This window comes from Protomyctophum bolini (genome assembly GCF_963924005.1).
Source record: "Protomyctophum bolini genome assembly, chromosome: 20".
Classification (NCBI taxonomy): Eukaryota; Metazoa; Chordata; class Actinopteri; order Myctophiformes; family Myctophidae; genus Protomyctophum; species Protomyctophum bolini.
Window position 1 is genome coordinate 25167220 of NC_137881.1, and position 27815 is coordinate 25195034.

General features: G+C 44.9%; 1 protein-coding gene across 1 annotated transcript; it reads right to left on the reverse strand.

Annotated features, from left to right (window-relative positions):
* Positions 1 to 1305: 1305 nt before the first annotated feature.
* On the reverse strand, positions 1306 to 27814 carry LOC308335686 (uncharacterized protein). Its single transcript, XM_080792819.1, has 17 exons — positions 27346 to 27814; positions 21298 to 21334; positions 17264 to 17304; positions 16413 to 16464; positions 15521 to 15659; positions 14822 to 14984; positions 12431 to 13858; positions 11391 to 11462; positions 9682 to 9922; positions 8108 to 8678; positions 6711 to 6926; positions 5036 to 5094; positions 4542 to 4810; positions 4186 to 4217; positions 3199 to 3373; positions 2372 to 2466; positions 1306 to 1444 (listed from the first exon to the last, which is right to left on the reverse strand). Exons 1-17 carry the CDS (start codon positions 27443 to 27445, stop codon positions 1337 to 1339), a joined length of 3798 nt encoding a protein of 1265 aa, XP_080648945.1. The 5' UTR covers positions 27446 to 27814; the 3' UTR covers positions 1306 to 1336.
* Between the last annotated feature and the right edge of the window lies 1 nt (position 27815).

Genomic DNA, 27815 nt, shown 5'->3' on the forward strand with positions numbered 1-27815 from the left:
GGGGAAATCTGAATTCAATGTAGAGAACGGTACCGCTACCAAACCTACAACCAGTGCTTTGGAAACACATCAGTCACATCTGTCCCAATCTGAGAATCCCATCGTCAAATATTCGGGAAAACAGCGCCTCCCCTGTTGTTCAACAGTCTGTCTTGAGAGACTACATCTGTCCTAATGTTAGGTCATTTGCATTGGTTCTGTGATGCAGCTCGTTTTAAATCTATGCCGTAAATAGTGTCCTCCCAGTTTAAGCCCGTTGTGGTCAGGAGCCCCTTTTGGTGCTTTAAGCATTATGTTCTACTTTAGCCGTTGAAAAATACCAGATCTACAAGCTCGTAGCGCGGCACGTGAAAATGTGGCGCAAATCTTTGAATATATATTGTTTGCCAGTGAACACTTTTAACACTTTTGCTTCTGGGGGGGTCCCTGAAACAACATATTTTGAGATTGGGATCCGCGGGCAATTACATATAATTCTGGGGGTCGTTGACATGAAATCGTTTTAGAACCACCGATATAGAAACATTAGATTTTTCAGAAAACTGTCAAGATTTAGAAGACATTTAGTAAAATCTGGTCTCCGGTCTAAATGGGTTAAGCCCATTCATTGAATTTAGAGGTCCCTAGACAGGGATCTACTTCTGAATGTGCTCATGATCATTCTAGACTTTGTTACGAGTTACTTCTCGATGAACTTGTTTAGATTATTTTAAGGCACTTTAGATTAAAGCACTTGTAACTTGTGGTAACTTGAGTGCTGGTATCTAGTCAGGCAGTGTACAATTACGCACCAAACAATGTGTCTGCCTATAATATCCACGGCGCAAAAACAACAACAAAACCACTTTCAACCTGTTGTCCATATTTTGGGAATGTCATTGTAGGCACATTTTCATGTCCTTTAATAGACATTGAATTCCAACAATCCTCTTTCTTCACTGCAGGGCTTTCCTGTTCATAAATGGAAGCCTTTCCCGTTTCTCTCTCTCTCTCCGAGTAAACATCGCCTCTGATGAAACGAAAAGTACACCGAGTCACAGACACGAGCCAGACACCCCATCGTGAGCCCTAGACCGCTGGTACTCAAGCCCAGGGACCACCAGAGGTCCAAATTACTCTTTTGAGTGTAACAAATGGAACCAAATTTGGTTCCATTTGTACACTCAGAGTTACAGGCCTGTAAGGGTCCATTTGGTCCCCGGAACCCCATGTTAAAAACCAATGCACTACACTGTGTCCTCCGGTGACTGTGGTGACATCCATGCTTGCCCATATTTGGTCAGTACCGGTTCAGTTTGTGTTGAGTTGGGGTGGGTGGAGTTTTCAGGCTACTTCCTTATAGTAGAGAAATGTAGTTCTTAGGGACGATGCCACGCCTCCCGCCTACAGTTCCCATGATCCACTTCTCGTCCACAGTCTCCACCTCTGTTAAGACGTCCCCCACCTGAGGGGACAGGGGGAGAGAGAGAGAGAGCAAGAGAGAGCAATAGCGAGAGAGAGAAAGAGAGAGAAGGTGGTATGGAGACATAATGAGATCTATCAGTTGTTCACTTGAATTGCAAACAAAGAAATTGCAATGCAATTGCCCCAGTTCTGCTACAGAATAACGCAGCTGGGAATGATATAACGTGATTGAAGGTTTGCGCAAGTAATTTCTCTATGGGGAATACCATTGGGTCATCTTAGAGTGGTCTCATATAATCATTGTGGTCCAAAAATAAACAAACCGTCTCTGCGATATTGTTGGGGAGGTGCCTCAATATCGTTTACGACAGTCAGTCACCCAAATTTGATAGTCTGCTTTCGGTGAAAAGTAACTAATTCAGCAGCAGCAGCAGCAGCACAGTTCTTGCAAATGTAGCAATTTAGTCACAAGCTCTTATTGACACTTTTTATTGGATAAACATTAATAAAAGTCACAGACACACTTCATTCTTTCTTTGCTGCTATCTGGTAGCATAAATGTAGTTAAGCTGTGCACCGCCTGCGTCCACTTTAAGATAATCGGTTTCCTCCCCGCGGTAGCCCCATGCACACACACTCACTGTAACCATTTGCTATCATTAGCATTAGCGCACACTGTTTACCTGTCGCCACACAAACGTTTACATGTCGGGAGCAATGCGAGACAAAGTCACAAATGACATCCGAACTTTGGATGGCTGACGATCACCAAGGACAGCACTCGTAGATTCCGAGTTATGGAGCTTTGAAAATAAAAGAGTTTAACCTGGCGTCCTTATTATTGGGCAATTGGGCATGTGATTACAGGCAAAAAAAAGCAGACACCTGTGTGAACTGAGCGGTGCAACTATACTGTTATTGTTATAGGTATACTGTACTGAACTACTCCCACACACACCTAGTTTACCTTCAGAGTCAGCTCATCGTCACACTCTGCTGTGAAGTCAAACAGGGCCTTGGCCACGCCTCCGACCTCCGACTGCTGTTCCACTATTGGCTGAGCTGGAAACAGGAAGAGGAAGTGCTTGTTAGGCAGGGGTCAATATTGTTTTTCAGTAGTCAAGGTATATGAAATGGAGGTAAAGTCACCAACGTCATTCACGCAATTCCAGACGGCAGATTTGTCACACCATGGGGAGGGGGGAGGGGGTCGCACGGCAACTGGCACAAGAATTAGTCACTAGCACTCACCTTAGCCAAATTCCAACACTCAAATTCCAGCCTCATCTGCTCCACACTGGTGCAGAAATTGTTCTCCCAAAGATTAACCCATTCAGGATGGGAATTGGGAAACCCCTTTTGGTGTTTTAAGCATTATGTTATGCTTTAGCTAAGGAAAAATGTACACAGATCTACAAGCTCATAGCGCTGCGCTACGAGCTTGTAGATCTGCTATTTTAGAAAAATCGTGAAAATGTGGCGCAAATCTTTGAATATATATCCTTTCAGAGTGAACGTTTTTAACTCAAATGTTTTGCTTCCGGGGGTTCCTGGCTGGAACTACATATTTTCAGACGGGGGTCGGTGGCCAAACACATAATCATTCTAGGGGACATGAAATACTTTGAGAACCACTGACATGGAATGTTTTTCAGAAAACTGTCATGATTCAGAAGACATTCTGTAGAATCTGTTCTCAGTCCAAAATGGGTTCATTTGCTTTCAGAGGAGCCGAGAGCAACATACAGCAGTACTCTATGGGTTGTATTAAAGCTACAGTACGCTATGTATTACCGGTGTAGGGTTGTGTGAAGGCCACAGGATACACCCCCTCCTTCCCATCCAACCTGCCTCTCCTCCACTCTGCGTCGATGTGCTCAACCACGTTGATCACTGCCCCCTTGTGGAAGGACAGGTCACCCGCAGCCTGCCCGGGGAAGTCAAAGAGCGCTATGGCCCTCTCCTCTATCTGGAAGGGCACACACACACGCGCATGGACACGGACACACACACACACACACACACACACACACACACACACACGGACACACGGACACACGGACACACACATACACAATGTCAAACTTAAACATGATATCTATATCCTATCACAAGGGTTTAACTTGGAAGTTGGTTATTGAGTCGGGTTCTTATCTATCGAGCAATTTCTATTATTTTGTGGAAAGACAGGAGACAATAAATTCTGAACAGAACCAGTATCTTTTACTAGGGCCTTCAAATACAGTACATTCCTAACAGGCAATTGACCTTTTTACCAATAGTATAATATTAAAGAAACTGTTAAACTTAAAAGTGTTATTTTGTTTACCCTGGCAGCGCTGGTTGGCAGGTATCAATACACTTTTAGACTGACATGTTTGTGCCAGCATGGATGATTACATTTATTTCTTGATCGCCTCTTGCCATGATTGTTTGAACATGACGTCATGGGGCGCTATGCTCGATAACAGGCTTGATAAGCCCAAAGCTTATTGATAACGGGAACTCAATAAGCTTGTTATCGGATTTGATCAGGTATCGGTTATCGAGCTCCATACCTAATTACGAGTCAGGACATGAAGCGATTAAAGAGGCCAAACACAGTAGGTCTGCTTTCTTCAGATTTCAAGCACGCACGCACGCACGCACGCACGCAAGCACGCACACGCCGCGCCACGCACGCACAAAGGGTGTTTGTGACTTAATATCCAACTTCCAAGTTCTAAACGGGATATTCCATCCTAAAAGCCAAGTAAATTTGATTAGACATGCTGTCCTCACCTCAGATGTTTTGTCCTGACATACAGCAGGCCCTGTTTCAGACAGAAAGAGACAACATTTAGTGACAAGTGGACAAAGATTGACATTTTTGTGACATACAGATGAAAGAGACGATGGCCTTGTTGATTTAAATCAGGGGTGACCAAAAGTAGATCACAAAGGTATAGATCACATAAAAGATATAATGCAAATATTAAAGAAAACTTGATATAAGGTGACTTGATAGATTTTTTTGGTGGGCTCCCCAGTCAAAAAAGTGTGGGCACCCCTGGTTTAAATCAACCTCCTTTACACATATAAAGCTAATAATATAGTAATCAGCGCGCGTGCGTGTGTGTGTGTGTGTCTATTCTCACCAGCCTCTCCCCGTGCCGGCGTGTCATTGGTCGTGTCTCCCCGTGCCGGCGTGTCATTGGTCGTGTCTCCCGGCGACGGCGCTTGCAGTGGGAGGGGCTCCACCACCTCGGTGAAGTTGAGGGGGAAGATTCCTATTCGCCCGTGGATCTGGCCTCGCGCCCACTCCTGGCCAATCAGCTGCAGGAGAGCGATGACATCCCCCTGAGAGAAGGTGAGCTCGTCGTCTTCCTCGCCCTCGTAGTCGAACTTGGCGACACACCTGGGACCGCTGGGACACACACACACACACACACACCACCAGTAAGACGCCTGAGGGTGAGAAGCGTGCACGCATCCGCCTGGGTGACAGCAGACTGCTGGGTGAGCGCTGGTGCTTTGGCATGGGTGGTAAGATCTTAATTTTCGGGACGGTTTCGGCGGTTGCCGGGCGCGGCTGCACTAATAACTTGTGTGTGTGTGTGTGTGTGTGTGTGTGTGTGTGTGTGTGTGTTACCTCTCAGGTGTAGTGACAGGTGGTTGTTTTTGTCCAGCAGGATGTTCGGGAAGGATGGACTGAAACAGAAAAAGTTGAATTGCAATGCAACAGATGGTATGTTATTATAATACCATTTATGCTTGTATTGTTTCTGATTAGCTGGCATAATGTACATTTAATTTAAGACACATTCAGTTCAGGTCAATTACTGCACTCTATTACTCTGTTAAAACATTGTATTGCCAATCCAATATCTTCTTAACACAATCTCTGCCGGGATTAATGTATTTATTTATCGCGCATTGCAAAGATTTTTTCCCCTTCAACCCTTATTTTGAAGAGCCAAATATCCGTAACTGTGGTGTCTTGACCGGTTGTTGTTCTCTCACTGGGTGCAGAAAGACCTGACCACGAGTATTACCTCGCCGGCTGTCGGCCGTTGAAAAACCTTGTTTTGACCAGAAACGACATTCATAGCGTCGATTTGGAGATAAAGGCCATTGAAAGCAGCACATAGAATGCACATACTGTATGTTTCTTTAATAAAACCCCATAAACACATCTGCCGAGCGGAGTGTGTCAGACAATAGACAATGGCCCATCTCATCGCCTCTCAGCAAACTGAATTAGTTTGCTCTCCAGCATACACTCTTCACCCCCACATTGAAAGAGACAGGGCAATGCATGTTAAATGACGGGATTTCTCCATATAAATAATCGCTCATTTCAGTAGCAAGAGCATCAACATGCCTTCTAAATCTAGTCAACCAGGCCTGCAGTAGGCTATGCACTGGACAAATTTGCATGACATTATTTAAATAAACTAGAAATACGAGGAAATGACAGAGGGAGACTACCCGACAGGAGTTTTCATGTTGCATGGTAAGACTACGGTCATTAGAATTATTGCCATCACCTGGGTGGGTCAGTCGTGTAACTTTCCTGACGTTAAGCTGCCTATGTATTCAACAACACAGCCATGCAAAATAACATTGACAGCTATGAGGTGGCGAAAGCATGACCTGCATAGCAACAGTTGCTAGACTATTTGGATTGGCATTGGACAATCGCTTGTGGGATTTAGCTTGTGGGATTTAGCAAAGGGCTAATAAAGGCCTTTCTCGGCCCCACCCTTCTCCCATTGTGTATACCGTGATATTCTGATGTGAATCGAGGAACATTGTGAAGGATCTTACGCAATAGAACCGTCACCGGTTCCACCTGTTGTCATCTGGGAGGCAGTGTTGGTGACTACCTTTTTTCACTAAAACTAAGACTAAATATAATTTTGTCAACAAATAAAAATTTGACTAAAATTTGCAGATTGCAGATCTACAAGCAGATCTGCTATCTTCAGCAAGTGTAAAATCAGTCATTACGGCGGCATCAAGGCCTGCCAAAATACATTTTAGTAGACTAAATCAACTGTAGATTTAGTCAAACTAGACTAACACTAAAACATTCCAGGTGACTAAAATGTGACTAAAACAAAATGAAAACTATTCAAGAGACTATGACTAAAACTAAAATCAAAATTTGATGTCAAAATCAACACTGCTGGGAGGCGCAACAGGTGTATCAAAGCAAGGACAGACAGACAAAAAGTATTGGAATCAAAATATATATAATGCTGAAGTGGTTAGTGTGTTTTGTAATAATATTACTCTGATCTCACGACGACATAACGAGATACCTGAGACTCCGATAGGCTGAGGCTCTCAGGGGCCATTTTCGATTGGTCCTTCTGCTCGGGAGGAGCCGGGTCGTCTGGTTGGATTTCCAGGTCTAGGAGACACTGTGATTGGTCAACGGGTGGGGTGACCGCGTTCTGACCACTCCCCTCACTCAGGATAGGCTCCGACGACAGGGCGGGGCTTGGATCGTCCAGCACAACCAGGACTTCCTGTTTCTAAAACATGAGTCCAAAACATGAATTAACAATCAATTAATTATCAATTATTCATCCAAACATAATGTACCTTGCATATGTCGAAAACACATACTTTTCAGGGAATGGACAAAATGTGTTCCAATGTAGTTATTTAGTCACTCTTGTTCGTCATTTCGGTTCCATACCGAATTAGCGGATTTACAGCGGATCAAACGCTAGGACTCTTATTCAATCGCGCAATTCGTTTTAGTTTTTTGTTTACATCTGTTCTAGATGATATGAAAGGTTAGTCCATGGAGTGTTGTTGTTGCTGCAACTCTTCCAGTTCTACGTGAGCTGACGTTAGTCCCCGCCTAGTGAGCGCCTACCCTTTTGTTAATTCTTTTTGGTCAATATACATATTATCAACATAATATTGTGTAAAAAAAAAACGGCTAGGAAGGAATTAGCCCTTCACTAAATCCCACCCCAAAAAGCAATTGTCCAATGCCAATCCAAATAGTTTAGCAATGGTTGCTATGCAGGTCAAGCTTTCTTCGCTGCTAACGTGCCTATTGGACAAGGATGGGTTGGGGAAGGACATGAGTGAGGGGCTAATTCCAGTTTAATACTTTTCATTGGTTCAGTATTTATTTAAAAAAATAGAAACATGAAGATACAAGGTTTCTACAACAAATATACATGTACAGAAACATTCATACCCAATCTAGAAACACGCACGCATGCACACACACACACACACACACACACACACACACACACACACACACACACACACACACACACACACACACACACACACACACACACACACACACACACACACACACACACACACACACACACACACACACTTTTTACAGTTTATATTTTGGTTAACCTCACGCCACCAGGCTTTTAGGAAAGCCTGGTCTGTGTTACTAAATTGCCGTGTGATCCGGTGGGGAGTGGATGGTAATTGTTACGTCATGTTCTACTCATTGTTTAGTAGTCATCAGGCCGGAACCCTCAATCTGGAACTTCCTTTCCCTCAAACCGATTGTTCCCAATAAAGAGAGTATGAGTTAAGCTTTTATTTGGAAGGTTATTATGTGTGTGTGTGTGTGTGTGTGTGTGTGTGTGTGTGTGTGTGTGTGTGTGTGTGTGTGTGTAAATGCCGTACTGTATGTGTGTATGCGTGTGCCTGCAGACATACATACCCCATAGCTATTATAAAGGGCGTGTCCAGGTTTGGGTCGGGGCGGCAGAGGGGGGCCTCTTTTCAACGTATTTTGACCCTGCGTCTGATTGGCCGTAGTGGGAGAAGGGGCGGATCTGTCCTTGGAGGGAGCAGGCGTCTGACTGGACGGTGTGGGAGAAGGGGCGGATCTATCCTTGGAGGGAGCAGGTGTCTGACTGGACGGTGTGGGAGAAGGGGCGGATCTATCCTTGGAGGGAGCAGGTGTCTGACTGGACGGTGTGGGAGAAGGGGCGGATCTATCCTTGGAGGGAGCAGGCGTCTGACTGGACGGTGTGGGAGAAGGGGCGGATCTATCCTTGGAGGTAGCAGGTGTCTGACTAGATGGTGTGGGGGAAGGGGCGGGGCTCTCCTTGACGGGAGGAGGCGACGGCTGTTTGGCCGACGAGGGAGGAGGCGTGGAGCTTAAATTGGAGAGAGGGGCCGGATTGGTTGCAGACGAGGAAGTGGAAGTGACGGTGGGAGGGGGCGGCCGGCTCGGAATGTTTTTGATTGGTGGAGGGCGAAGTGGGAGGAACTTAGCCGCCGCTGGCCTGGGGCGAGGAGAGAGAGAGATTCAACTTTACTGTCACATCACACGTTTTTACAGTTTCAAGAAGAGGCTAAATAAAATGGAGAAGGAAAGAAACAAGGAAAACGGTCACATAGAAGAAGACACAATATCCATATATAACCAATATAGTACCAGCAGCGTGAAATATACAGTATAATTGGCATTCAGTTGACTTTCAATACCATTCCAATACCAATACCATTATGCGTTAACCCATTACAAGATCTGAAATTGTGAAAATGTGGCGCAAATCTTTTAAAATATAAATTATTTAACGTTTTTAACTCAATTCTTTGTTTCTGGGGGGGGGTCCCTGGAACAACATATTTTCAGATGGGGATCGGCGGCCAATTACATATAACCTTTGGGGTCCTTGACATGAAATAGTTTGAGAATCACCGATATAGAAACATGGGGTTTTCAGAAAACCGTCATGATTTAGAAGACATCTGAAGATCTGTTTTCAGGTCTAAATGGGTTACATTATGTGACGTTGTTGGGGCGGAAAAAGTGCGCTCTGATTTTCATAATAACAGTGTTAACCGCCAGTGTTTAGTTCAGTGCCGCCGGTCCCCGTACCCGTGAGCTGGACGCAAAAGCATCGAAGAAAATGCCAAAATGATCACTGAACAGGAGGAGCCGGCTGCGGCGCTACGCAGGCGGTATGAACAGCCCAACTGGTTAACAATTGCAGTGAGGTCTTTCTGACACATTTTGAGATTTTTAAGTCTATTATCTTTGCCCGTGAAGCTCTGAGAAGGTTCCCCTTCCATAACTTTTCCTAAATAATATTTTTTTTGCAACCAAGTGTAAAATGACTTATACTGGATCTCTTGTCCACTAGTCCCTAGTCTTAACCATCATAGCTTAGTTTTCATTTAGTGTCCACCAGTGAAAAAAGGTAGTCGACGAAAAAAAAATTGTCATAGTTTTAAAGTGGATGAAATCAACACCGATAAGGCGGTCTGTTCCAGGCAGCTCACCGTGGAGGGAGAGAGGGCTCCGCGGTGGCCTTGCTCTGGGCCACGGCAGGAGTCTTCCTCTGGGGCGCGGTGGGCGGTGCGGGGGGTTTGGAGGGTGCCGGGGTAGACGACGTGGGGCTCGGTGGTTTCGTGGGCCCCGCTGGGGGTTTGGGCGGTGGTGGTCCGGTCTGGGTGGGAGGTGGGGGTTTGGGTGACACAGGGTCTGGAGGGGGTCCAGACGGCTTGGGAGCCAGCGATGGAGCTGTGGGTGTAGGACAAAAGGCACAATTTAAAATGGTATTTATGAACACTTTAAGACCTACAGTATTGCTACAATTGCCAACCTGCAAGCTCACAATGCATCGCATCACGACACTCGAGTGGTCCCGATACCATTTTTTTCAGGCTGAGTACGAGTACAAGTACTTAATTATTAATTATTTTAATGGGGTTTTTTTCTTTCGCCTTTATTTTATATTTTTTATGGAGGGACAGACAGTAGGCTGACAGGAAATGGGGAGAGAGATGGGGGGAAGACATGTAGTAAAGGCCGTCGGGATCGGGAGTCGAACCCGCGGCACACTGCCAGACTGGATTACCAGCCAAGGTGCCTGGACCATACAAGTACTTCATTTTTAGTACTCGTAATTTTTTGTTGAGTACCCCCTCGATTGGCGATTTGCTGCAGTGTTGGGTCAGACTTGCTCCGTTCAGCCTAGTGTCAATTGGATGTTTTGGTACTCGGGTCAGAGTATCGGGCCCGGTTTCGAGTACCGAGTAAGAGTACTTGAGGGTGGTATCGGCCCGAGTACCAGCTACCAGTACCGGGACAACTTGTGAGCTTGTAGATCTGCTGAAATTACAAGAGTTGATATACAACACCTCCCGATGTGCGCGAGTTAAAATGCGTTGGCAAATCTCTGTCGGCTTACGCAAAGAAATCTACGTCGGTTTGCATGAAAGATAATATCCAGACATGTTATTTTGTAGACTGTCTGAGATATGTCAGCACCTTTGAGAGCAATCTCTTAAATCCATGTGGATCAAAGTCTACAGTATGTGATGCTATTATGAAATGCTGTGCAGCAGGAATAAATGTCAGATTTATTAATGTGTGTCAAATTAAATCCAGTGAAAAGGCGTAGTCTGCCATTAATATTTAATAGTTTGGTTGATGCCTTCAGTCTTAAAGTAAATGTTCTCCATGATGAAGAAACGTGTTTATTCACAATAACAACAGAACGTCATGTGCTGTATTTATGCACTGCTCGCTCTCTCTCTCTCTGTGTGTGTGTGTGTGTGTGTGTGTGTGTGTGTGTGTGTGTGTGTGTGTGTAATGTATATGCGTGTGTTTTCATGTGTCAGCATGTGAAACACCCACACATACCACAAGAGTTATGTGGATAATTATTATGCACAGCCTAGACACTGAAAAACACATGAAATCGCACGCACGCACACACACACACATCTTCTGACCCAAACAAAAGAGAGTCACACAGCACACGTACATGAATGATGTACAGTAGAATTACAGTGTGTCTGTGCGTATGACACACACGAAACAGTGCCATTTGTGTTGTTCTTGCACAAACATGCCATGTTTCTCTCCCTCTCACACACACACATCTCTCCTCAAGTCCTCTATTGTCCTGTTTCATTGTAAACACACACACACACTCTCTCTCTCTCTCTCTCTCTCTCTCTCTCTCTCTCTCTCTCTCTCTCACCACTGGCTCTGCGTGGCAAGGTCAGTGCTGGTGGTTTGACAGGAAGTACTGGTCTCCCACTTCCTGTTTTCACTACAACAAACAAGCAACAAAACAAAAAAGCACTGATTTAACAGAAACAACAAATACAACTTATAATTTGATGCAGTAAATTGTCCGTCTCTGTTCCCTGCAGTCCCATATATATATATACACACACACACACACACACACACACACACACACACACACACACACACACACACACACACACACACACACACACACACACACACACACCGGTATATATTATATATATATATATATATATATATATATATACACTCAAGGCTTTATTTTTATCACAGTATCAATAAACGTAGTATCTTAGCTTTTCATTAAACTCCGAGTCATTCATGAATAATTTATTATTGTGATAGAATAACAAATAATGCTATAAAGGGCTGTTGGATTTATCTTATCACAGAAGTCAAACTTCCTCTCTGGGTGTTTGTTCAAGCACTGTATCTCAGTTGTATCACCAACAACACACCTTGTTCAAACATTGATCCAGCCCAGGTCGTACACTACAGAGTTTATTCAAGCTGAATGATAGGGGGAGTGTACAGAGCGTGTGCAAATCAACATCAAAACTGATAACACCCAATGGTTGAAAAAGTACTCACTCACAAAAGACAATGGGATTTAGTTTATACTCGAGTCGTGACCAGTGTTTTACAGTACACTGCCCCAGACATTACTGAGACCCCGCCCACTTAGTAATCTGGCCATTTTAAGACCTGTGAATCCCTTGACTCCTTTCGAAACTCTTTTTACTTCCTTTATAATGATTTCCTGTTTTCTTTTATTATAGAACTTGTACGTCACTAAATGTTGAATTTGAATGAATTGAAGACGGTTGTAAACAAGTGTAATGCTTTATCATGGTATCGTCCACAGTAACAGTTTTTGTATTGAGTTGTGATTTCGTTTGAAATTGACCTATTCTGCATATTGTTAATCAATCAATCAATCAATCAATCAATCATAACACAGCTCACCAGTTTGGATGTTGGACGTGTTGTGCGTGGTCTCGGCGTTTGAACCCGGCGTCTCTGCTCCGTCACCCGCGTCAGCGCCCACCTCCACCGAGGAGGGGGGTCTAGGAGGGGGCGTAGCCGGAGAGACGGGCCCAGCCACGGTGCTCTTTTCCCGGTTCAGCGTGCCGCCACCGGCCCTGGGAGCGACCGTCGGTCTGGGCGGGGGTCTGTGGCTTGTCGCGGTGGTCGTGGAGAGGTTGGAGCTGTTGTCGTTGCTTGGGGCGGGGGTGGTGGAGGGGGTCTTGGGGCGGGGACCGGGGCTGGGTGGAGGGGGTCTGGGGGCGGGGAACGGGGATGGGGGGACGCCGGGGGACAGGGTTTCACTGGGAGGTGCCGGTGGTGGTTTTGGGGGGAGGACAGAGGGGCCTTCGCCGGTTTGAGGCGGTTCACGTTCCAAAACGGCCTCTGGATTTGGGGCACCAGAACAAGCCGAGTCCGTTGGGGGTTGGTGTGGCGCCGAGTCGAGATTTAAAGTGCTGGCGTCGCTCGTTTCCGGGGTCTCCGAGACACCCGAGCGGTCCACCGACGCCGGCGAACCTCCCTCTTCCCATAATCCTTTGCAGGAGGAGGGTTTGGGTTTGGGGGCGACGGAGGGAGGGGCTGGTTTGGTCGGAAGTGGCCCCTGGGAGAGTCGTGGGCCGCGCGGCCGGGGTTCCGGTCTCTTAGGGGGTGTCGCGACTTCCTCGCTACCCTCGCTAGCGGCACCACCATCGCCGTGGTTAGCGTCTCCACAGCCGACGTCGGCAGACTGCTGCTGCTGTTGTTGTTCGAAGGCCAGGATTCTGGCTTTCAGAGTTCCCATTTCCTCCTCGTCCTCCTCGCCGCTGTCCGATTGGCTGAGCCCGCTCCCGCCGCCGCCGCCGTCGTCGTCGCTGTGCTGGTCGGGGAAGCCCCAGTCGTCGGAGCTGAACGCGTCCAGCAGCTCGCGCAGGTACCGCCCCTGCTGCTGACTCGCTTCCTGTGTGCTGATGTCACTTCCCTTGCGGGCGGCGAGCGTGGCCAGGCCGTCGTCGCGGAGTTTCACCAGGGTCTGAACGTTGACCTCGCGGCGGCCAATCGGTCGCAGGCCGGGCTTAGAGCGGGGGCGCGGCCTCGGGGTAGGGTCAGTGGGAGGGGTCGTTGCAAAGAAGGGCTCCCATTGGTCGGTCTGCGCGCCGGAGGTCGAGGACAGAGGTGCGTTGGTGGACGGGTGCGTGTGTGTCGACGAGTGTGTGTGCGTCGAGGAGTGTGTGTGTAGAGTGCGTTCAGCCTCAGCAGCGTGTGCGCTTGCTCCCAGAGAGTCGGACGGCGAGCTGAGCGATGATTGGCCTGCGGAGGCGGTGATGTCATCAACGTGAGACGGTTCGGGAGTGCAGGGTAAGGACGGACGGGCAGGTTTCACTGGTTTGACTACACACACACACACACACACACACACACACACACGCACACAGTCAAATAATAATCGATTTAATTGACTAGCCCTTACCCGTTGTGAGATATTTGCCCCCCCTCTTGTGGCCGTGGGGGGGTACTGCGCCCGGTGTGTTTTTAATTCACTGATAAATCTTGCATCCTTTGGTATTCTTCTCCTGATAAACTACACGGTTTGCACACATCTCACCATGCACAACGGCGACAGGTAGCCTGTCCACACATGGACCGCTACTTTGCATTCATATTCATGTGATATAGACAGTACAATACCCATTTTTGCATTTTTTAATCCACTAATAAATTCATTATAAATCATTAATGTGTCAAATCTGAAAAAGAGCTCCATTAAGACCTCCATGTAATTATGGTCCATGCCTGTGTGTGAAAAGTGGGAGTGATTGGGCCAGGCAATGTTGAGATAAAGCGCTGTCAGGGACATTCAGACAGACAGACAGACAGACATTCGCTGAATTTTAGTATGATGATAGTATGATGATTACAAAAATCACACGCTCTAATCATCTAAATACATCACATTCCACGCCCAAGCAAATCATTTCCATGGTACAAATGCACAGAGCACAGACACAAAGCTGCGCATAAAAAAATAATCACCAATCAATAATTACTTGCGTGAGCAGAGCGCAAGTACTGTTTTCGGCTGCGTATGTTGGTGACTGCCTCGGCCAATCAGGGATTGTGAATGTTTGGCGGTATTACAGTAAGTTCTGTGAGTTTGTTTGTCTTTAGTCCTTCGTGAGTAGGTCGAGTTCTGTTTCTTTGGTTTATGCCAATTCTTAGTTTGTTTCTTGAGTAACTAACGTGTATTATTTGTTATTTGCTCATTTCCCAGCAAAATAATCAACAAAATATTCCCTAAGAAAATACTGGATAGTTGCAGCCATGAAGTGAACTGATGTAAAGTGTGGTTCTTACGGGGGGCGGGGCGGAGTTTGGGGGCGGAGCCTGTGTCCGTCTGCGTGGCGATGGTGGTCTTGGAGGAAGAGGGAGATGAGGAGGAGGAGGAGGAGGAGGGAGGAGGAAGGAGAACCTGCTCCTGTGACTTCTCCCTGATCACCTCCTCATAGGATGGAGGAGGCTGGGGGGAGAGAGAGAGAGAGAGAGAGAGAGAGAGAGAGAGAGAGAGAGAGAGAGAGAGAGAGAGAGAGAGAGAGAGAGGCAGAGACAGACAGAGAGAGAGGCAGAGACAGACAGGGAGAGACCGAGAGAGAGAGAGAGGCAGAGAGAGAGAGAGAGAGAGACAGAGGGAGAGTAAACAGTGAGATAATAAAGAAAATAAATACATAAAAATCAAGTTTGAAGTGAGGGGCGCCTTTGTTTGCGTTTACTTTATACATGGGCATGCTTAAAGCAAACGTAAAGTCCATAGACTTGGCTGCCGCATGACGTCACAGGGGTGGGGGTATGCTAGATTCTGTGGGCTTGCTGATTCTTTTTTTTTTGGGGGGGGGGGGGCATGAACAGGACAAACATTAAAAGTCCATAGTACACTTGGCTGCCACATGACGACAATTACATTTAGAGAAGTCTGCAGGCAGACTGACAGACAGACAGACAGACAGACAGACAGACAGACAGACAGACAGACAGACAGACAGACAGACAGACACCTACCTGTAGGGACGAGGGAGGGATGGTTGGGCCCCAGATCAGTGCGCTGGGGGGAGGGGCGGGAGGGATGCCCCCAGAGGCTCCTGGGAACCCGGAACTGAAGGCCAGAGGCTCCGCCGACAGGATGGTGATCTCTGGTCGCCTGGCAACGCAACAGGGGTCAACAGGAAGTCACCGCACAGGGACAACAGGAAGTCACCTCACATAATCATTATAGAAATGTAGAGAAAAACCACACCCGTGTGAAGTGAGGGGCGCTCTTATCATTATACATCAACTGAATTTGTGCGATTGGTTAGCCAATTTGCTCGTCTACATAGAACGTACATTTTCCCTTCATTGTCAATAGCATTTAATGTTTGTGTTGCCACAAAGACATACAAAAGCTGTATATAGGAGAGAGAGAGAGAGAGAGAGAGCTCCGCTTATCTGGGAGTGCAAAATAATGACCAGTGGTGGAAAGTAACTAAGTACATTTACTTAACACTTAAGACTGCTGGCCACAAGTGGTAGTTAGCTTGCACGGGCCGGAATTGGGGAGGTTACTACTCAAGCACTTCCGTTTTCCCATCTCGGCAAATGAGAGGAGAAGAAAAGGCTAATGTTTAGCATTAGCTCACACTAGCTATCAGAAACGTTAATATTTCAATCGCGATGCCGTGAAATATCAGAAATCAGATCCGAGCCTCGGATGTCTGATCAGCACAACGGACAGCTGAAAAAGAAAAGAAAAGAGCCAGAGAAGGTCGTAATTATAACAGTATAGTCTATGCATGCGCGAGCATGCATAGACTATACTGTTCAGTGAAAAAAGGTAGTCGACGAACTTTTTTGTCATAGTATTAGTCGACAAAATCAACACTGCTCTCGTGTTCCTCCATAGCAGGTCTCTTACCTTCTGTCTCTCTCTCTGCTCGTCTCACTCAGAGAGGTGGACCTTGTGGAAGCTAACAGACAGAAAGACAGACAGACAGACAGGCAGAAAGACAGACAGAAAGACAGACGGGTGAGATAGAATTCTCCGGTTAAATCTGAACGCAGCAGCAGCATTTTAACCAAAACTAAAATGATTAAATTAATAATAAACAAATTGATTGATTTTATTTATTACTTTTCAGGCACGACGTCTAGATTTTATTAGATATGAGCAGGTGTGTTGCCTGAGATCCTTGGGCAGACACATCTGATCTAACTTTTAGATTTTTTAAAGAATCATACGTAAGCTAAGAACCGTGGAATATCTATATAATGAAACTGCGAAAATGCATATACAGTATAGAGTGCTATATGTCTACATAAAATGCTATCTAAATTACATAAGTTGAGCCTTTGCATGTATGCCTGTAAGGTCGTCGAGGCTAGGGCAAGTGCTACAGGCTAAGATAGAGTCTGAAGAGGTGGGTTTTCAGACTACGGCCGGAAGATTGGGAGTGAGGCTGCAGTTCTGATTGTAATGGGAAGCACTTCCATAGTTTTGGAGCCAGAAGGGAGAAGAGTTTGGGACGTGTGGAGCGTTGTCCCGGCGTTTCTTTAATGAATGTACTTCCAGCTTCCCTGCGTCGGCTGATCTGAGAGGGTTTGTAGGGTGCGATCAGACTTGCAAGACACGGGGGTGCCATTTCTCTGGTTGCTTTGAAGGCCAGCATCAGAGTTTTCTACTCTGGTTGTAGACCAGGCAAGCTGCCGCACGCATTCTGGATCAATGTAGTTTATGATGTTGTTATGACATGTTGTGTGAATACTCACTCCTTTTGATGGCAGCTCTGATGGAGGACAGCGGGCCCTGGCTGGAGAGGGACGGGAGAGAAAAGGGAAAAGATTAGTCACCACTTCTTCACCTCCGTCATCTCCTCTCTCTCTCTCTCCATCTCGTTTTCCATACAGACACGGTTCGGTTGAAAGCCAGTCATCAACACAGTTACAAATGTGGACCTGAATAAAAGTACATTGCTCAAACATAGTAATTTGTCTTCAATGTTTTGGGTCTCTTCAGGTCTCTGGACACTGAAAGTAAAGCACAGTGAATGGTTCTAAATGAGATTATGTGACCATATAATGTGTGTTGACCATATAATGCAATTGTTCGTTCTGACCTCGTCTAATCCACAGAGACACATGAGCCGAGGTTGAAGCTGTGACCTTTCCATCTCAGCGTGATCCGAGTCACATGGTCACATAAACTCTACTGTATATGTACTGTAAATGGTACATTTACTGTTATATATTCCCATCCGGTAACTCTAACTGTATGACACACATCAAGGAGTCAGGAGGTTCATGTGACGAACATGAAACTGTAAAGAGCCCTGGCCTCTTTTTAGCACCGTCCCGTTCCGTTTTCAAGTTGAAACATGAACATTATATGTACACTAAATGCAAGAGCAGGTACCCTGCTGTAGTACCCTATTAGTCTGATGGTGTTTCATATGTATGAGGCCCTAGACTCCGCGGTGGTGGGCAGATACTGGGACACGATGGTAATTCCGACGGAGCATTAGTCCGACATGCAGCAACAACGGTCGGACTAGTGCTCGAACATGCACTGCTCCCGTGCTTGTGGTTATGGTTAGGATAGGATAGGATTCGAGGTAGGTTGCCTGTACCCCAGTCCCCAGATACTTTCTAGTAGCTGGGGTAACTAATAACTGGATTTGTATTCAACCACTTTAGCCGTATTCGAAAATAGTCGATCTACAACGCTCGTAGTTTGGCTATTTTTGGAAATGTTTGAAACCTTTTGAAAAGCATCATTGGTCTGGCTCTACCTCTTGACAAAGAGAGTTATTAATTAGAATCGTTTTTTCTACTGTTTGGAGTTGGACAACATTTTATAAATACCTAAAAAAAAAGGAATACCAAAGACTAGCTGATGTTTTTTAAACATCATAAAACACTATGACTAATACAACAGAGGGGTGCCTTAACGCATCCCATCTGTCTGAAATCCACACACACGCGCACGTCGCACACGCGCACACACACACACACGCACACAAAGCAGGGCTCCATGTCCTGTCCGAGGAAACTGGAGATAGCTAGAGGGCAGATAAGACAGGAAACGAGTTCAAACGACCTTCCAGCCAAAAGCTATGGGACTTCCCTTTAACACAGCGTGTGTGTGTGTGACACACACATGCACGGATTGCACGTGCACACACACACATTTAACATTGAACATTTGAGTTCACATTTAACAAGAAATTCTTGAACACAAACAATAGAAGATGCGCAAACTTGGGAAAACTCAACAAGCGCTTCAGGATACAGATCACGGGTAAAGGACTTTATTATGGCTGGCGACTGCCAATTATCGGACGGACGGACGGACGGACGGACGGACGTATGGATGTATGGGCTGGGCTGTCAAGGCCGGGTATGAAGATGATGTCACACGCATACCCTCTATATACGGTAATTAGAATCGCAATATAAGCCTGGGCCACGGTCCACCAGACACCTAGGCTGGTAATCCAGCAAGTGTAAAATCTGTCATTGCGACGGCATCGAGGCCCGCCAAAATACATTTTTGGCGACAAAAATCGTATGACATTTAGTCGACTAAAACTAGACTAACACCAAAACATTTCAGGTGACTACAACTAAATGAAAATCAACACTGTAGCAGTGAATGCATTGCAAAGAGCCCCACAAGTGTGCAAAACTGCTGTGTGTGTGTGTGTGTGTGTGTGTGTGTGTGTGTGTGTGTGTGTCTGTCTGTGTGACATTGTCGTCTCCATTGTTGTAAAACAGTAACGCGTCGCTGCTTGGCTCATTATCTCAGAACAACGGACCCCAAGCAGAGGATTTTCTACTTTCATGTTGCTCAAGAGCACAGCGGTTTGTCTGTTTTCACTTACAAAGTTCTAACTATGAGCAGACAAGAATGACTCACTCCCCACAGACACACACACACACACACACACACACACACACTATAGTAAGGACATCGACATACACTATCAGGACGGCATTCAAAAGTAGCTGTAAAATATCAGATCCATAAGCTCACCACTACGTTGGCAGCTTGTAGATGGAGCAACTTTTTTGTGCGCGACACTGCTGGCTGCACAACTACGAATAATACAGGGACAATTTGAACACCAAACCCTTCAAAACAAATATGAATGTCTAATCCTGAATGTTTCCTATTTTTCTTATAAGTACATTTTGATTACCAGACTTTTAGGCTACTTGTAAACGTGTTTCTACATTGGCAGTTGGCACTATTGATAAGTAAAAAATAAAACCACTTTTCCTTTGAGTCTCTCACACACACACACACACACACACACACACACACACGCACACACACACACACACACACACACACACACACACACACACACACACAGCTCAGTCCAGTTATTTTAAATCTCTGGGTTCATTAGTCATGTTTATGGTTTCTTCTATGTGTGTCTTTGACTCTCTTCTCTTCTCTCTCTCTCTCTCTCTGTCTCTGTCTCCAAAACTCTTTCCTTCTCTGGTGTGTTGCTACGGGAACCAGCCAGCACTGTGAATACTTTCAGGAGTGTGTCAGTGAGGGGAAGAAGTCCCAGCAACATTAAGCTGACCTCAGCAACTGCACCACCAAAAAAATAATACCACACTTTTAGTTTACGGAGATAGATACAGAGAGAGAGAGAGAGAGAGAGAGAGAGAAATAGCAGATCAGCTATTTCCGCTATTTTGAAGTGGTGCACAACTTCCTTAAGTAGCTTTGTGTGTGCCTGGGTGGCTGGCTGGCTGGCTGGCTGGCTACCTGTATCTGAGCACGGAAATTGCATTTGGTTGGTTTTCAGGTGTATCAGTACAGTACAGTACAGTACAGTAGAGTAGAGGGACCCCCTGGGTACCCCCACATGGTAACTGTCATTTCTCAACCGTTTTGGACGCGGGCGGCTCGCCGGAACCGGCCCGGCTCGCCGGAACCGGCCCGCCCCCCTGGGCGAGTTCCTGGGGGTCTTTATGTTCCGGGGACCCCCCGGGGGAACCCCGGAATTTCCAGACCCGCAGGAACGCACCCAGGGTGCACCACTTACTTTTAGTAGTAGTATAAAAGATATATAAAATGCCTGTAATTTCTTGGTATGTTTCAGTTATTTGTCATATCTGTCCCGTTTTTTATTTACGAAGCCTAAAAGCCAAACAGAAATGTAATTTATTTTCATAATGTTCAATGCCAAAAAACGTTAATTGCAATTACTTGTGTGACAATTCATCGTCAACTAAACTTAAATGTGTAATCGTGACAGCCCTAGACAGATATTTTGGCGATGTAAACGTATGTTTTCTTATGACAATAAAGTCCCATTGAATCTTGGATTGGGTCTGCATTGCTCAAAGGACACACACACACACGTCACACACACACACACACACACACACACACACACACACACACACACACCCCTGCAGAATGGCAAAGGTGAAATAAATCAATTGCACCTTTGCCAAAGTAGACTGAACTAAAGGCACCGCCGTCATGACAAGCGGGGTGAATCAAATCAAACACACCTCCCTGGTCCCCAAAAAAATTAAATAAAACACCACACAAACCAAACGCACACTTTTCCTGCATGGCATCTATGACCACACAAAGCCAACTCCACCCACAGATGGTGGCCACAGCTTCACCAGGTGATGCAAATGAAACAGCAGGGGGTGAGGGAGTGTGTGGAGAAAGGGTGGAGGGATGTGTGTGTGTGTGTGTGTGTGTGTGTGTGTGTGTGGGGGGGGGGGGGTGATAAAGACAATGAGAGGAAGAGTGCAGTGTGTCTTACCTGTATCGGTGCTCTGGTTTGTGTCTGTCTGGACGACCTACAGACGGACAGACAGACAGACAGTCAGTCAAGACAAGACACAGAAACAGACTGTTTTTCACAACAACATTAAACTAGGATGGGGACATTAGCCCCAAAACAGCCCATTACATCTACAAGCTCACAACCATCAGCAAAAAAAATTGAATCAATTTGTAACCGCCCGTTTGAAGTTCAGACTAATATCTACGCAGTGACATCAAGTCTGATGATCATCACACACACACATCTTCATACTCATACAGAGAGTGAGAGAGAGAAAGACAGAGAGAGAAAGACAGAGAGAGCACAAAGAACAGGAGTAGGTTTAAGCAGAGTGCTGAGTTAGTAGTTCTTCTTACCTCCAGTAAAAACTCTGCACAACCAACATTAAACGTGAGCATTTGACTTCTGCACTCCTCTGTCACTGTCCTGTTTTCCCCTCTCTCTCTCTCTCTCTCTCTCAGTCTCTGTCTTTCCGTCTGTCTCTCTCTCTTTCCTGAACTGCTTCAAACTATTTCCATTCTCTTTCCTCTCAAACGCCAACTGGACACAGCTCTTCCTAGGTTTTTCCCTGGCTGCCATTGGTCGTTTGGGATGAGGTCATCCAGGAAGTGACCTTCTGATTGGTCGGTGTAGAGTTCTGCTGCAGTCATCAACAGTTTTTCCTTCCTTTTTTTTCTCTTTTCTTTTTTTCCCTACAACATCCAGATGTTTCTCCAGCTGGCATCCAGTGTTGCCATGTCTAACTTTGGGCTTCTTTTTTCTGTGAAGTTGCTTGTAAATATTGGGGTTTCGGTTTTTTGGGCTTGTTTCTAATTGTTTAAACCAATGATTCTCACACCCAGATTAATGTATTTATATATCTAAAAAATATATATTTGTGCCAGGGACCCCCGTACCAGATTTGTGTCGTTTAAAATTTCCAAGATTCTTTATTATATTATATATATATTTTTTGCAGATAGCTGATCTAATGTTCACAAAACATCACATTGTGGTGTTGTGAGCTTATAGATCAGCTATTTTCAAATAGCATAGCTGCATCTATTGCGCTCGCTTTTGTAGACCTGGTTGCTTATTTCTCTCACACAATCTGGCAACACTGCTGGCATCACACACACACTCAAGTTTTACCTTCCCCCTACACATTCTCTAACACACACACACACACACACAGTCACTATTACAAATTCAAGTTGCCGATTAATTGTGACACGAATAATTGTGATTAACGATTAAATTGTGTTTTTGGCCTCGCAATCGAAAAAATGCAAAGGGTAGATATGACCAATTAAAGAAATCACTGATCAACTATAGTCTGACGGAATGCCTGACACAGTTAGGTGGTCTGAAATGTGATTCAAGTCCGATTTCTGAACGTGTGTCTCGGTCTGGATCAGGGGTGGGCAACTTTGGCGATGGCGAGGGCCAATATATTTCCACACGTCGTCGTTGACTCGTTACCACAGCAACCACTGCAGTTGATTGATGTCTGAATACACAAATCCCATCTGATAACTTGGCAAATAAGAGTGTGGACAGTCAGTCCTGTAGATCAGATTTCACAAACAAAATGGGATTTGCCAGCAGTCTGAAGTGGAAGGTCGACATCCTCTTTAGCGTTCTGTGCAGCAGTCATTTCTGCAGGGACCCGTCTATAGTGGTGTAAAGTAACTAAGTACATTTATTTAAAAATAATTGAGGTATTTGCACTTACTTATTACATATTTCCAATTTCCAAGACTTTTACTCCACTACATCTCAGATCCAAATATTATAAATGGTGCACATATAGTGCTTTTATCCAAGGCGCTTTACACAGATTGTGAATTACATTCACCCATTCACACAACCTGCACATTGGGAGCAATTAGTTCATCGTCTTGCTCAAGGACACTTCGACACGACACCAACTCTGGGGGAGCCTGGGTTCGAACTGGGAACCTCACGGTTCCCATCCGCTCTACCCCTGAGCCATTGTACTTCTACTCCATTCATTTGAAAACTTTAGATACTAGTTACTTGTAATTGTAGATTTTGAATATTATTACCCAATAAAGCATATACATTAACCACTTCAGCCCTATATATTTCGGCCATTTTAAAATAGCCAGTGTGCAAACTCGCAATGAGACACATTCTGAGCTTGTAGATCTGCTATTTTTAAAGATATTTATACATTTGAAAACTTCTGCACAATGAGTATTTCACATTTTCAATTCTGGACTTTTACTTTTAACAGAATATTTCTACATTGCGGTATTGATAGTTTTACTTAAAGCTTCTATAAGCAATAATATGTCAAAAATGTGTCTCTGTGACACATCTAGGGGCCGCAATCTGCACTCAAAGATTTTCCTAGAGGCTTTGTCATTGGTCGATTTGCCTGTCTACTTCCTGACTGGTTACTCAAGCTTCTAGGGACATCTTTGAATGCAGATTGTGCATGAGTCACTCATGAGTCATGACACGCCACTATTATGGGCATGTCATGACTCAAAAATGAACATGACCACCAGTGTGTCACTAGTATGTGTATATTATGCAGCACTTTGTGAGCTTGTAGATCTCGTATTTACATTTTTAGCTACATGTGGTACAACGAAGTAGGGCTAAGCGGCTCTACTAGAATGCCAATTATTACAATATACATAGTACAATTATAAACGATTCTAATTAGCATTATATATTTGTAGCCAAAAGCAAGTTGCAGCAGCAATGTTCCAAGAAGTGGGGAAAAAAGCCGTCCAAGAAACAGTGGCAGTAGCCAAGTAATGTATCAGTGCTTCTATTCAGACACGAGACATTTGCATTTGGGTCAGACTCTGATGTTGAGTGATTAGACCAATGCATTCCAAAGGTGTTTGATAGCAGGGCTCCAGACTAACGTTTTGGAACACCAGTGGTGGAAAGTAGCCTACATGCACTTAAGTACTGTACTTAATAAGTAAAGGTTTCAGGTATTTGTACTTTACTTGAGTATTTCCAATACTTTTACTTCTACTCCACTACATGATCTCAAATCCAAACATTGTACTTTTACTACAATAAATCACCCAGTGTCTTATCCAATGTAAACCTGGGCGCTACGCTTCCTCTGCCAACCTGGGGGGGGGGAGCGGACTGACCTCATGCTTCCTTCTATGCATGAGGAGTCCAGGTTTGCTTCTTTTCACCTGACCGGCCGGACGTAGCACGTAGAAGGAACACGTTATTCCGACCAGTTCCTTTCCCCTCCATCAGGCGCCCCCGGCTGGCCAGGGGAGGTTTGGAGACCAGGATTACTGCGTGTTTTTTGTGAGGGTACCTACCCTATAGGGGACACAGCGTCCCCAGTGCCTGTGAGGCGACAGCAACACTCCACTACATTTATTTGACAGCTTTAGTTACTAGTTACTTTGAAGATTCTGATTATTATTACAAAACTTACATTAACCACTTCAACATTTCGGCCATTTGAAAATAGCCAATCTACAAGCTCACAATGTGTTGTGATAAAATGGCACATTTATATAGCGCCTTTATACAAGGTGCTTTACCATTCACACACCAATGGCGGAGGAAACCATGCAAGGCAGGCACTAACCTGCACATCGGGAGCAATTAGGGGGTTCAAAGTCTTGCTCAAGGACACTTCGACACTAACTCTGTGGGAGCCTGGGATTGGACTGGGAACCATCCGGTTCGCAAGCAGCCACTCTACCTCCTGAGCCACTACTACTATCAAATCCGATGCGACACATTAGGTATATAGTTTTTTTCATTGGCCTAAAATATTGTCTATATACATATATTAATGAATCCACTTGCTGACCGGCTGTTAGTATTGGGCAATTTGTTTTATAGGGGTTTATTCACTTTATTGTGACCTCACCCTACCATTAACATCCTATGGCTACTTTTGCTTTAAGTAGCATGTGACATGTCAAACTATAGGGGTTTTTCATGATTCTGAATCCATTCCAAGCATTAGTTTTGCACAAAATGCACTCCTTGGGCTAAAAACAGCCCAAAATATGCTGACCTCATCACAATTGTGCTGACCTCATTTGTCATGATGTCTATGGGAGTTTTTAGCCCAAGGAGTGTTTTTTGTTCAAGGTTTTTACTTCTACTCCACTACATCTCTGTCATGATCTCAGAGGCAAATACTTTTACTGCACTACTGTACATTTATTTGAAAACTTTAGTTACTAGTTACTTTGATTATAATTGCAAATCATACATTAAACACTTCAGCCCTATATACATTTCAGCCATTTGCAAAGAACTCGAGCTTGTACACCAAGATCTGCTATTTTCAAAAAGATTATTATACATTTGAAACTTGAAACGGGACATTCTGCACAGTGAGCACTTCTACTTTTGGCACTTTAAATACATTTTGTACTTTCACTCAAGCACATCTTGAATTGCGGACTTTTACTTGTATGGCAGATACAGGCACAGGTCAGTCACACTGTGACTGTGGATGACAGTCTCCAAAGAAAGGAGCAAACAGTAAACAGAGCAAACAGGAGCTGCACTAATGTGGCTCTAACATCAATGTTCTGTCAGAATCTATAGCCTATACCCTTTCAGTAGAATCAGTGCACATGCATACACACACGCACGCACACACGCACGCACAAAGGGAATGGAGCAGTGTGAGAAAGAGGGAAAGATAATGGTACAAAGGACAGACAGGGAGGGGAGAGGGTGAGGCAGCATGAAAGAAAAACAGACAGGGAGGGAAAACAAATGGAGAATAGTTAGAGACTGGGAGACACAGAGAGAGAGACACAGAGAGAGAGAGAGAGAGAGAGAGAGAGAGTGTTGAACATTAAAATAATGGGTTTCAGTCTTGGCACTACCATGTACCATTGCTGTCACCCTGGAATGTGTGTGTACTGTGTGTGTGTGTGTGTGTGTGTGTGTGTGTGTGTGTGTGTGTGTGTGTGTGTGTGTGTGCGCGCGCTCTGGGTGGGGGTCAAGCAGGTGCACACGACACAACACGTGAGTGTGCGTACAGGGAGGGTGTGTACACACCCTCCCTCGCGGCCGCCGGCTGATATAATTAAAAACACCCGATGAAAAAATTACAAGTGTTTTGAAGCACACGTGTGTTTAACACATACTGGTATATCATATGCAGGAAATATAGGTCAAATTGAATAAACAACGTCCTTCAAACTTCACTTACTTATTTTTTGCTTTACTTATAATAAGTTGTGAGCTTGCAGATCAGCTGTTTTCTACAAAGAGATGTGGTGTAGACTAGAGACTAGTGCCTGAGGGAGAAAAAAGGAGCTGACCTAGCGTAGAACCCTGGGTGACACCCGTCAACGAAGTATAATACACATTAAGTTAGATATTAACTTACTTATCCCCTTGTTGAACCCTTGCGTCCATATTATTTGGAGAACATTCACCAAAGATCTACAAGTGTCACTGTGTCACGTCCAACATGATGTGAGCCTGTAAACTATTTTCAGGAAAGAGTTTTGGTGTAGAGGGAATGAGTCTAATAAACTCAGTAAAGAGCCCTGGGGGACTCGATCTTTACTGGGATCCCACACATGTTTACCAATGAATTTCCAAAACTTTTCCAAAACCTTTCCTTTTAGCTTGTAGATCTGTTTTTTTCGTCACGTCCGGTGCAATAACCCAGCTTGTTCGGCAAAAGACTAATTATGTTATAGAGTAATGTTATATTACCATATATACATGTTTTGGAAATTGTTTTTATTAACAAAATCAATAGCCAAAAACAATGCATAGCCAAATACTTTTCCAGGGCCTTTGTGAGCCCTTGATCTTGTGAGCCTTGTGAGCTTGTAGATTTGCTATTTTCAAAAGATTTGTTATACATTTGAAAACTTGAAATGGGGCATTCTGCAAAATGAGTACTTACTTTTACATAAAATAATAAGGGAGTATGTATATATTGCACTATTGATACTTCAGTATTGAAACACTCATTTGAGTACATTTTACCATAACTGTTTACAATAAAACCATGATCATTTATCATAAAGAGTTGATCACCTCCAGAAGAGTTGGGTCTGGGCTGTCTCCTGACCACCTGATCCATCCGAGCGTCTCTCATGTTCTCCTCCTCGTCCTCTGTCCTCCGAGCTTCGGCCATCTCTTCTTCTCTCTCTTTCTTTCTTTTCTTTCTATCTCTCTATCTGTCCTCCCCTCCTCCTCCGTTCCTTCCTTATCCCTCCGTCCGACAGTCGGGTAAAATGGAGTTGAGAAAAGTGACAATAATAACACTAAGCCAGCCTGCCTAGCTCATGTTGTGATGATAGATTTCACGCCGACACCCACCCACTGTACTTCGTCCCGACGAGTCATTCGGTGAGTTGTCGTGTCTGTCTATCGGTCAGTCGGTGTTATTCTGTTAAAGTAAAGTTTGTAATATCTGTTGTTATTCTTTTCATGAGTTTCCTCGGTGTTCTTGTGTTTGTTTGGTACCGACAGGAACGACTCACTGCACTGTCTGTGCACGCTGC

What these genes read in the sequence shown, in the direction of transcription:
- LOC308335686 (XM_080792819.1), bottom strand. Translation starts at nt 27,445, where the DNA reads ATGGCCGAAGCTCGGAGGACAGAGGACGAGGAGGAGAACATGAGAGAC. An exon ending in CCCTTTATAATAGCTATGGG is followed by an intron (nt 6,927 to 8,107) that starts GTATGTATGTCT and finishes CTCATGTTTTAG; the next exon opens with AAACAGGAAGTCCTGGTTGT. An exon ending in GCCGGCACGGGGAGAGGCTG is followed by an intron (nt 4,218 to 4,541) that starts GTGAGAATAGAC and finishes TGTCTGAAACAG; the next exon opens with GGCCTGCTGTATGTCAGGAC.